The sequence below is a fragment of the Brachionichthys hirsutus genome, chromosome 19, assembly GCF_040956055.1.
Source record: "Brachionichthys hirsutus isolate HB-005 chromosome 19, CSIRO-AGI_Bhir_v1, whole genome shotgun sequence".
NCBI lineage: Eukaryota > Metazoa > Chordata > Actinopteri > Lophiiformes > Brachionichthyidae > Brachionichthys > Brachionichthys hirsutus.
Genome location: NC_090915.1, coordinates 4,985,107 through 4,997,433, shown reverse-complemented (window position 1 = coordinate 4,997,433; position 12,327 = coordinate 4,985,107). Strand labels below are relative to the sequence as shown.

The 12,327-nt window shown below is 42.9% G+C and overlaps 2 protein-coding genes across 2 annotated transcripts; one reads left to right on the top strand and one right to left on the bottom strand.

Annotated features, from left to right (window-relative positions):
• Positions 1–493: 493 nt before the first annotated feature.
• LOC137908749 (uncharacterized bromodomain-containing protein 10) lies at positions 494–4,164 on the top strand. The gene is made up of 8 exons (XM_068753170.1): positions 494–546; positions 687–2,287; positions 2,427–2,488; positions 2,664–2,774; positions 2,888–3,003; positions 3,195–3,430; positions 3,910–3,986; positions 4,081–4,164. Exons 1-8 carry the CDS (start codon positions 494–496, stop codon positions 4,162–4,164), a joined length of 2,340 nt encoding a protein of 779 aa, XP_068609271.1.
• A 4,810-nt stretch (positions 4,165–8,974) lies between these two features.
• Positions 8,975–10,389, bottom strand: mlana (melan-A). The gene is made up of 3 exons (XM_068753169.1): positions 10,325–10,389; positions 10,007–10,137; positions 8,975–9,135 (listed from the first exon to the last, which is right to left on the bottom strand). The coding sequence occupies exons 1-3, from the start codon at positions 10,387–10,389 to the stop codon at positions 9,026–9,028; spliced, it is 306 nt and encodes a 101-aa protein (XP_068609270.1). The 3' UTR covers positions 8,975–9,025.
• Between the last annotated feature and the right edge of the window lie 1,938 nt (positions 10,390–12,327).

Below are 12,327 nucleotides of genomic sequence, written 5' to 3'. Positions count from 1 at the left end.
GTTCAAGGTTACTTTATTTGTACCCGAAGGTAGATTTGTTTTGCTGTGAGGTACAGTTAAAACATCCAATATCCATTTAAAACCAGCAAACATACATATAAGATGTATACAAACCGTTAAAAGTGCTCAAATAATATTTCATCAGCGCCAGTAAAGCAAGATGTCATAATAAAATAAAAATAAAAAGTTTGCAAACCACAATAAAAGAAATTACAACACAAGATTTAAGACTATGATTAAAATAACAACCCGATAAAAAGATGAAGGATTAAAATACAGACTAATGCTTATTCGGGCAAGTTATTTCATGTTGACCCAGATTATTCTCTCCTTTCATTAAACTAGGACGCTGCGAGAGAAAACTACCTTGGCGGTTACTTCGAAAGGACCTTTTGGTGCCGAAGAGGAACGCAGTTCTGGGGGCACCTCAACAAGGAGGAGACTGGCTCCCCGTAGCCTAGCTACCATTACCGTTGGGGGACATGAATCTATGATGGTCCAGACTCTACGTATGGAAGAGCAGCAAAGGGCCAAGGATGAGAAGAGGTAAGGTGAATATTTGGGAGGAGAAAAAAAAAAAAAAAATCTGTTGAAAACGGAATATTTAGAAAAACGCAAAACATGAATTCAAAATTTCTGCCAAAGTATACCCAACAGAATTCTTCATATGTGTTCTGACTTTTAAGGCAACGTGAGCTTGAGAAGAAGGAGGCCGAGGAAATGTCGGCCAAAGAGGTTGAGGAGTGGGAGCAGACTTTGCTGTCGCATGCTTCCCCCCACACTGTGGCCACGCTCTGGGAACTCCCTGCTATAGGGCACTTCCTTTGTCTGGCTCAGACTGCCCTTAATCTCCCAGAGATTATATTTTTTGAACTGGAGCGTTGTTTGCTGATGCCCCGTTGCAGCACTCTTCTGTCCAAAATAATGTCTTCCCTACTATCCCCACCCCAGCGAAGGGCCACTCTTCACCGTCGGCCGGCCCTGCCTTACTGCCGCTGGGAGTCCGAGCTCAGGCAGCGGGTCATGGTCTGGTATCGAGCCGTCGGTGCTTCCCATGATCAGCCGGGCCGGGCTGAGCAGCTGGGACTCTGCCGCCAGTTTTTCAGCATTCTTGGCGACATTAGTCCATTGGAGGAGAAACCCTTTCACTTGCTGCCCTTCTATCAGCGAGTATGGCTTCTGAAGGGCCTTTGCGATCACGTGTACGAGACGCAAAAAGACGTGCAGGATGCGCTGCTGTCGCAGCCCATTCATGAATGCAGGGAGTCTATTCTGGGCTACGATAGCAAGGAGAATGCCTATATTCATTTCCCACATTTCTGTGGGGCAGACCTTAGGATCTACTGCCAGAGCCCCAGCACACCCCCAGCATTCCCATTCCCTTCTGTATGGGTCAGCAGGGTTGACGTGCAGCAGAGGACCGAGGTGGATGATTTTGATGGAATGAGGGATGAGGCTGGTGATGGTAACAACGGATGCTATGAAGGTGCTTTGGACACAGGAAAGTCTGATGACTTCAAAAAGAGGAGCACGGGCGCTCTTGGTGTTTTCAAAAAGGAAAACTGGATTGGCGATGCTGATGAAGAAATTCTTAAATCATGGCCACTGAAGGAGGAGTCTGCATTAGAGTCCTCTGGTGGAGACTCATGTGAAGACTCTAAATCGGACTTGTGCATAAATTCATCCTTGTCACACGTGCACAGCCCTTTTGGAGGACGAGGTGTGGAAATGCATTCGAAGGAAGAACCCGTGGAGCCGAAGCATCGGTCCGAGCAGCTCGTATTAAAACAGGAGCAGGATTACTCGGCGGGTTCGATGCGCACCATTAAAGCAGAAACACAGGAGCCCTGTCTGAATGTCGGCGAGCACAGCTACACAGGCAGGTCCCCTGCTCGGTTGGCGAGACAAGCCTCGCCAACGAAATCGGTCGGCTTCAAAATGGAGACGGACAGTTTCAGTCGGGAACACCAAAGCAAAACGTGTTGTATTAAATCTGATGAGCTAGAGTGCTGCCCTCGCATTTCAGGGCCAGGGGAACCGTCAGAATCAGAACCAGAGAGTGCTCAGAATTCGAGCAAAGAGAGGATGAATGACAAAATCTGGACCCCCCAAAAAAGGCAAAGGAAAAAACGCGGCGGGGAGCCGCTGCTGCGGGTGAAAGGAGAGCAGAAGCGGCACCAGCATGTGGACAGAATGAGGCTGTCTGCATCTGAGGCTACCAAGTCTGCAGTGCAGAAAGTTGCCAAAGCAATCAAAAGAAAAGACGGGCAGAAAAAACATAAAGCAGGTGAGCAAAAGTCAATGTTAGCTTCTTTTACTATCACATAACGCTCAGTAATGTGCATTTATGGCCATAAAGCCATATGGGTTTTAACCACCCCTCCAGCAATAACATGTTTCAGTGATGAAATCTGTTATGTTAACAGGAAAAACGCTTGAATCATCCAAAAACTGTGAAGATGAAACTCCATTTGAACCATCCTTTATGGTGGGGACACCTGTGCTAAAATATACACATTGTTTTAGCTAAGTATTATTTTTTTATTGCTCTACTGAATTATGATCTAAAAATAAGCTTATTTTATTTATAGGATTGATTTAAGCCTCACCACTCCACTGTACCTTTTGTTACTTATCGTCAATCTGATATTTCTACACTGTAGTTGGTTTGTACCAGTTTAGAGGAATTGCGACGGCTGATCAGTACGACTGAAGACGAGCTTGATGACCTGGAGAGCACAAAAAAGAGATTGGTGGGTCTTCATCATGGTTCTGTCAAAAGGAATTATGTATATCCTCCACAGCCTTTTTAGATTTGCTCACACAAGTTTTCATTTGACTATTATTGACTTGACTAAGGGTTCGCCTTCCATGTATGAACTGACAGGGTCGGTGGTACTATAGGAGAGAAGCGGTGAAAGACCTCCACAGCACTCTCATCAGACTATTGAATGAACTGCTGCCCTGGGAACCAAAACTTGTTAAGGCCTTTCAAAGAAACAGGTAAAGCTCATTAGACAAGTAAATAGCTGGATGAATCTCCATGAATGCTTTTTGTTGGTGAATATAGAATCATTCTTAGTCGTATGCAGTTTGCGTTAACCTGAGCACAGCAAAGTGTCATGGCCACATGCCTTTTTCAAAATTGTTGGACCACTGGCAAATTTGTCCTGATTTTATTTTGTCTACGTTAGGCTTCGTTTGAAGAAAGAATTTGATGATTTCAAGAAGCACCCAGAGTACAATAACTTCGTGCGTGAGCAGTGCATTACTTCATCGTCGTCAGACGACGACGACGATGATGATGACGATGAAGACGAAGATGAAGAGATTGGTTTGGGGAAGGAGATGTGCTCGCTCTCGGATCCTTACAGAAAATCAGAAGAGGAAGACCTTGATCATATGCTTCCTAGATGTCTTTGGAGCGAAGGTAATTTAATTTAACCGGAACGCTTGCATTTTGGTGATTGTAATGTAATGACAGAGATAAAACTACGTCAGATTAAAGGCTTTTGTGCAGTTAAATGACAGTTTTGCAATTATTTAGGTGTCATAAGGAAATGTAAATGAACGTCAATACCCGTCTGTTGAATGTGTATAAATAACTTATGAATCAGTGCATCCTTAATGACATCTCTATTATGTTCTCAGCAAGTACCAGAGAGTTTGTGGCTGAGTCTGTTGAAGAAAGACTGTCAACTTGCGTGCCACTAAACCATCCAGAACACCCTTCGACCATCTTAGAATCAGGCTGGGGTCTGGTGCCAAGAGTTCATACTGGCAGCAGTAACATTAATTCTACTTTTGATTCTGGGCCACAATCTAGAACCGAATTGATCCCATCAAATCGATCCAGGGATTCAAACTCTGCATGGTCATCACGTGTACCATCCCAGGCTTTACTGTCAGCTAAACCACCCATTCTCCATCCAAATCCTGGACAACCTAAGGGCTACACGCCCATCCCCACCCTGCTGGCCAAGAATGTGGGAAACAAAGTGACCTTAATGAAACGGCCTGCAGATTACCCAGGGGTCAGCAATATAGATAGACAGATGATCTCCCTGCCTACCTCTCCAGTGTCGACCACAAAACTTCCAGATGTACATATTTGTCCTTCCAATTCCCAGCAGAACATTCAACAAATACAGACCCAAGGACTAAAACAGGCTAAAGTTTTAAATCAGCCTGAAATATCTACAGTGACCGCAGCTCTTCCCAAATCACCGCAGACCAACCAAACCCAGACTGCACCAAAAGTTTCTGCCCAGATGATTTGCAAGGTACCAATGGGGCTTGGCCACCTTGTGAGGACAGACAGCGCTGGCTCACTGAAGATCTCTGTTCATCCGGTTGTGGACCAGAAGCCTAGCGAGAAGATCATGCAGCAAGTGGTTATTTTGCCTTCTAACCTTCTCATTCACGAAACTGAAGAAAAGCCATCTTCGTTTCCTGGACATCGACAGTGTAAGGACATTCAGGTCCAAGATTCTAAAGTGGCCAGCCCATTATGTATGTCCACCAATGTGCCTGGTTTCACTATCCCTGAAAACAGCATTTCTTTTCAGCAAGTGGCGCCCCTAAAATATCCTCGGACACTGAAAAAACCCCCTCCTTCAGTTTCTCAGGAGGGGTCCATGATCAAAGCAGGGTTCAAGGGGACACATCTCTGCAGTCCCCAAGTTAGTGGAACTCAAGGTGCCATGCCAAACCCTTCATCTGTCACTCCTTCATGTGCAATTTATACTGAGCCTATGACATCTACAGGGCCCAAACAGGAACTTAAGACTGTGTGTATCCGGGACTCTCAGTCTATCCTGGTAACAACTAGAGGTGGCAACACAGGTATCGTGAAAGTTCAGACATCATCCGAGCAGAACGCACTGGGTTCTTTTCCCAACAATCCAGTCATTACCATTTCTCCTCAGTTTAAAGCCTTCCTCATTTCCAAGACATTACAAGCTCCTTCTCCTTCTGCTTCCTCTCAGACTTCTCCTACCATCACACCAGCAGTAACAGCAAGTATCTCAGTAGCCCAACCCCAGAACCAAGTTTCTTCAGTGTCAAAGCCCACTTCAACTGTCAAATATCCGATGACCACAGCAGGCACTTGTATCACTTCTGTAAATCAGGCTGCAAGCACTACTGCCCTTTTAGGACAAGGCTCCAATACATCAGTTGGTTCTACAGTTGCAGCAGCAATTAGCCAGCAAGCCCAGACAGCTGGTTCTCATTTTCAAGCTTCATTAGTGAAAAACACTGTTGTCCCATCGCTGATTAGTTCAAATGTTCCCCAAGTTCTTTCGCAAGCAGAGTTTGTCAACAAGAATGTCATGAAGCGCCTAAGTCCAGATGAGAGTTCCCCACCTACTAAATTAATCTTGGTTACTCCTTCATCCTCCACCTCAAATACAGCCTTATCCAAAGGAACTGCCTGTTCTGCAAAATCTCTTCCTACTTCAAGAGTCATGTTCATCAATCAGCTCACAATGACAACGTCCAGCACCTCCATAGGAAGCATTCCAAAGCATGCAATAGCTACCGGCACTAGCGGACAGCTGGCGTCGTCTTCATTATCAAGTCAGACAGTGAAGATGGAATTAAGCCCAAGCCATCCTGTTGGAAGGCACAACTCAGAAACATTGTCCAAGGACAAAAACATCACTCTACCCTCAGGTGGGCTTTGCTTGTTTTAAAGCTATACCAATACCAGTATTTAAATGCTTAAATTACTGCCAAAAATGCTGCATTGGGTGTTGGTAAGCAGGTGTGTCTATTTTTGAAAATGATAAAATAAATATTCTTCTGTAGAAATTAACAAAATACAACAAACTAGTATGTGGCAATTGCAGAAGAAAGTGCAGAAATTGAAGTTCTCTCCTTTTTAAAAGATATGAGCTGAGCACTCAACAATAAAACTACATCAGAAAGTGATTGATACAATCAACTCGAGTCCATTGTCACTGTGCATGAAGAATTACGTAACAATTATTTTGTATTTAAAAGAAAAAACAGCAAAAAGCTTGTTTGATTCAGCCTGTAGATTTTGTGAAAATGGAAATGAATACATTTTCACATAGATTCAATTATGTTGGTGAGATGTAAACCTATTTTTTTCTGATACTTCAGAAGTATATTAAAGTTTAAAAGCCATACCAGCAATACAGCCATATTATCAATGTTGAATAAAATATTTTTTAAGGCTTTTTTTTGTGTGTGTTGACAGGGGTTCAAATCCAGTTGTCGGCAAAGACAACAAATATTGGACAGTCCTTTGGTGCCCTGTTGTGTTCACCTCCCAAAAGTCCACCTGTGTCTATCTTGGATACAGGCCGTCCAACAGCCACCACCACTGGATTGCTGCTCGTTAAAAATGAAACCCTCAAGAGCTCTTCTGTCCAGCTTGCCTCCCACACTTCTCTGACGACAACATCTCTGCTCCACTGCATCCCTTCATTCATCAAGGTCTCGCAAGCGGACTCCACATCATCCACATCTCCATCTACCTCTCTTACCGCAGCAGAGATATTCAAGAATGACTTTAGCACATCCCCAAATATACTGTCCAATATGCCTCCAGCTCGGACAACCGCTACCATGCAGAATAGCCCCGCCCACGCCTACACACCCACTCATGCTCATCAGCCTTCAAATATCCAAAGTGACATTGGTGAGGGGACTGCCTTGTTCTTATCTTCCTCTCCACTTGCTGTCAATAAAACCCAGGCACCAATCTCCTTGTCAAGAACCACCAATACCCAAGCCATCACCTCTGGTGCAATCCAACAGAGAATAGTCATCAACACCTCTACGCCCCTCGCTGCTGGCACACAGATCCTTGTCAGCAATACATGTTTTGTAGTCCCTCCACAGGGTTTGGGCCCAGGCAGCCATGTCTTAATAATCTCTAACCCTCCAACCCAAGAAGTGCCTACTGCCAGTGCTTCCCAAATGGAAAATCATGTCACTTTAGCCCCTGGAGCTTCAGTTGTATCCCAAACCCCAGCCAGGCTGCCTTGTATCCCAGTTGCAAGTTGTCCTTTTGTAGCACGTGCACCTGCCGTCGCACCGTCACTACTACCAACGAATCCCAAAGCCATGCCAATCCGATCAACAGCAGCACCTTGCCTTGGCGCAACTGTTCTACCTTGTAATACAAATGTAGTTTATTCTTTACCTAGGTTCCCAGCCACACAGGCTGGTAATTTTGCATCACTTCCTCTGGGTTCATCCACTCTGCTCTCTTCCCCACCAAGATTTGGCAATGTACCAGCCTTACTTTCCAATGCCACTGCTGTCAGCTCACCATTAACTACAGTCAGATCTTCATCCACCATTTCAGCTGCAGTAGCACACCCCTTGTCCAGATTGTCGGCACCTCAATCATATTTGCCTGTTATAACCAACCCATCAGTTCCTGGAACCCTTTCATCAGCTGTGGCTCCTGTCATAGCAGGTGCACCAGCTTTGCATTGTTCTCTTCCTGCCGAGCAAGTAGTTTCAGTGACAGCCCCCAGCTTAGTCTTACCCCCCCTGCAGTCAACTCTTGGAATTGCCGCATCTGCTACTGCTTTATCACAAACTGCAGTGCATACTGGACAAGACAACATAGCAAGCAAAAGAACTGCACTGACAGGTGTGCAACCTGTGCTCGCTGGCAGACAGACACATGTTCTGCCAACGGTGTCTGTCCCACCAATCGCAAGGTCAGTGTCTGGGATGCAGACGGTGCCCATTGCTACAGTTACACCAATCGGACATATTGTCAATACCTTTGAAACGGCACCTGTGGTTAATCCCCCTTCATCCAGTAACTTTGCACTAAACAGTCCAGTTCAATCAATTGCATCATTGCGGACAAACAACTCTATCCATCAACCTGTTGTTCTGACCACTCAAACATTTGGAAAGCACTCTCTGCAGGCCTCATCCTTAAGTATGCAGGCCAACATAGTGCCCAAACTACCCATTAGCCCTGATGGGGATGTTTTGAGCACAGTTCAGTGCCAGGACAAACCAACAGAGCTAACTGCCTGCCCCAAACCAATGGATGCCCTGCTGGTTTCCCACAGCAGTACCCTTGGAGCACTACACGTGCATGATTCCTCCTTACAGCCTTCACAGACAAACAGAAAGTGATGGAAATGAACTGTCACTGCCAGCTTTGTTAAGAGTCAAGCATCACGTTCCATTTGCCATGTTTTGGCTTGGCTCACGTCTATTGCTTGATGGCATCTTGGGGTCAGCTTAATAATGACTTTACAGCTGTAGTTTCACTTGCAATTTACATATAGCTTTTAGTGGGTTGTTCCCTCCGGTTAGACTATTTTATAGGTATGCTCTATGTGCAGGCATACTAGAAATATGTACTATGATGGGATTCTCAAAACTGGCGATGTTGCCCTGAGATGAATGTTATAGACGTCTTTTTTTTTTTTTTTTTTACTTCAAGGCCAGTATTGAGAGTTGTATATGTAGAAATGAAGGGTAGATAACATGAATTTTTACTCAAGCTTTTGTAATATTTTTCAATGTCATTGAAAACTCGTTCATGAAGTTATTTCTGAGATACTATTCATTAATTGGCACAACTTGCTCTACTTTATCTGGCAGTTTGAACAACACAACTGTCTTTGTTCAATATGTTTGAGCCCATATAAATGCTTTGAGGTTACATGTATTTATTTTTATTACATAGATTTTTCAAAATTATCTACTAGGTGCATTTTCATTGAACAAATATGGACATTAATGCATGGAAATAAACATTGCAACTGTCCTCAACAAGTATGTTTGTGCTGCTTTGTTTGTATACGAACTTGTAATTTATTTTATGTTCATAGAAACAACCTGATGTGTAGATACATTTTATTTTTGGCAATCATTTTATCAAAGGGAGGGGGGGGGGGGGGTGATACAATACTTTAACCTATCGGTATATTGAGCTATGGGGAACCAGATTATACATCAGAAATCCAGTGATGTTGACAGTTTCTTGTCTTCATGGGTCTTCTCCAATAGTCCCTTAAGGAGAATAGGGAGGAGGCAGTGGCCCTGAAGACATCTTTTCATAGGTTGGAGGAGCATTAGGAACCTGGAGAAGAGGTGGGAAAAAAATACATCCAATTGATAGAACTGAAACTTTCAAATTCAATCATAGAAATTCAAGACATTCACTTTAAGTAAAAGTATTCCTGTTCTTTGCATTGATGGATGGAGCAGTGGATCTAGCATAGTGGAATGCTCTTTACTGTTTAGAAATCTAATAAATGCCTCAGGATCTGAATTTTTAACGGCTGCGGTGCTTTTGTAATCCACATGTCATATGAGAGGGTGCTGATCTGATTCTTTTCCCACAGACTCCGCCCACGCTACCCTTGGGAATGAAACGGCCTGCTAACATAATAATCACAAGTTTGATCAGCTTCACGTGGCTAGCAGTACGTTCAAAACCTTGAAGCATTTTACTAAACAAGTACCCTGTGTTGTGGACTTGGGTAGAGGGCTGAATCAGGCAACTAGTTCACTGTTAATAAATAATTTTTCATTATGTGTAAAACTGAGGGAGCTTTCCATGTTTTTTATTCCGGACATGAAAAAGATTATGTTTTGTAATGGGATAATACAATGTAAGGCAGTAATGTCAGTCGACGGTTAAATGCCCCCCCCCCTCACCGCAGTTTGGAAGCTGCCAAATTCAGTCATGGCAATTTTGTTGTCTGCTGTAGGTCCTGCATCTGAGTATTGTCCTGTGTAACTTGGTGGCCCTGATCTGGGGTTCTGTAGAGAAGAGAAAGATGTGTGGGAAATTGGAGTGAAATGTACATAAATGAGCACGTAAAGTTGGCCAATCAGATATTTGCATAATCAAGCAATGTTATTTTAATCGATTGGCCATCAAATGAGGTGTGCAGTTGGATTCTTGGCATATTTGTATTTTGTCTAAACTTTTAAAACTTGATTACAATTGTTAAAATAAAACACAAAATCCTGGCTGAAACTTTACAATGTAAAAAGATGCAAAGGTATGATGGTCCCACCCTGATTATTTTGTAGCCGCTCCTCTTCTTAAAGTACCAACAGCCCAGGATGAGAAGTGCTGCCACAATGGCCACCAGGACAACTATTCCCACTGCTCTGTGTGTCACATCACAATTCAGTGTAAATGTTTGTTTTTTACAATAACATTGTCTTTTACTGCAGCTAATCGTGCCATGTTTTATGGTGTTCAGCACAATTATATTTTTATAAATCAGGAAAACCTTCATTACCATTCAAAAGGCTGTGAGGTACATTGATTTCAAAATAAAATAAATACACATACTCCTCAGCTCTGACATATCCTCGGCTGCTCCTGGCAAAATAAATATTAAACCCTCCGCGAGGCATCCCGTCTGTGCGATTACACAGCATCCGGCTGAAAGTCAATAGAAAATGACTTCATTAATGCAGTGTGTGTGGCACATATTTATGAAGACAAATCATACCTCGTTTCATCATGTAGGCTAAAGTAAAAGGCCTTTACAAAACATGCATTATGCAGTCTTATAACCTGACATGAAGACGCCAGGAGCCGCAACACCAAGTGTTGTGTTGGTCTGGAGCTGACGGCAATTTACTGTACTGGACATTAAACAAACCTTTAACGACAACAATATTACTGCCAAACCAGGATGCATTTAAGTCACAATTAGTAACTAGTTAACTAACTATATTTAATATAGACACATTTCCCACCACAGAGCTGTGCAATATTAAATGTGCTTTGTACTATTGAAAATGTAATCATTATTAATTTAGTTCTTTGTGATTAAGATAAATAAATAGAAAATTTGGCTATTGTGAAAATTCTGATTATGATATACTATTTTCATTGCATTTTTTTTTTTTTGCATAAGCTGCATTTCTGCCATTTCTTCATTGTTTTGTAATGTCTTACTTCTAATCCTCCAACCTTTGTGAGATCTTACAGCGGCAGCAAGCAGGTACCAGTTTAGTATGTAAATAGTTAAAAGCCCACTCCTGAGATGCTGCCGTTGTTATAACACAGTTACCGTACTCAAATGGGAAATAATGCTATTGATTATTGGTGGTAGAGCTCCATTAACAGTAATGCATTATTTGAAAACGACTTGCTAATATCTGTTTGTATGCTGTGATCAAGTAGTAACATGCTGTTGAAATTCATACAAAGTATCTCTCTCTCTCTCTTTCTCTAGCTATATGTGTATTTCTATCATATGCATACTACAATAGGGATGTTGCTAGAAATGCTAGTCTACATAAGACAAAGTGTTATCTTACCAAATTGGATAAATAGATTGCAGCCACCAGCTCCTCACAGACAGATTGTGTCCTCTGAGCTCTCTGATGGATCACTCCCCAAATACCTCACCGTAGAGCAGAGAACAAATAACCCTCGTGACCGTCACGGGTTAGGTGCTCATGGTTAAACCCACTGAAGCAGAGTAATTACCGTGAAACCCCGCGGTTCACTTCAAATCACTCGTGAGACTACAGCGTCTGTGTGTGTGTGTGTGTTATCTAATGTTCTAATCTAAAAGCTCTATGAAAGGCCTGATGTTTCCTAAACTTCAAGTTGATTGCAGCCTAAAACGCATAGTTTTATAAAATAGAAGTACCGGTACAAGTACTTCACAAAATGCAAACTCCTCACAGAAAGGCTGCAAGTCAAATTCGAACCAGTGACCTTTTTGCTGTGAGGCAACAGCGCTGACCACTGCGCCACTGTGCCACCCATGCTATTCTGATAATTGGTCTAAATCTTATTTTAGCTTTCTTTAATGTTATTGTTTTGATGCATTTCTCCCCTTGACATTATTGTCATGTGTACATTATTTTTTATTCCATTTTTTAAAATCTTGTCTCTCCTATGTGAGGTAGTTGGTGCATTTAATGTTTGTGATGCAAAGCGCTCTGAACTGCATTCAGGGTCATGCTGTCAGGAATATTTGGGAAAGGGACTCCCCAGCAAGCCACTCATATTGGCACACTTTGTAAACGACAGTGATACACTGGAATAGTGCTCTTGTAGATGGTCCTGGGTTCAGATCTACTTTTTTTTCTGTGTGGAGTTTATTGCAGACATGAGTGTGAGTGAGGATGGTTGTTGTTTTTCTTTCATTGTGATGACGTGCAATGAACTGGTGACTTGTTAAGGGATGTACCTTGCCCCCCCCCCCCCCCCCCCCCCCCTCTGCATCCTATGAATGGATGAATGATTGAATGAATGAATGAATGAATATAACTTTTGATAATGAAATTGACCGAATGAGTTTGGAAGGGAAAGGGGACCGATTGGGGTAG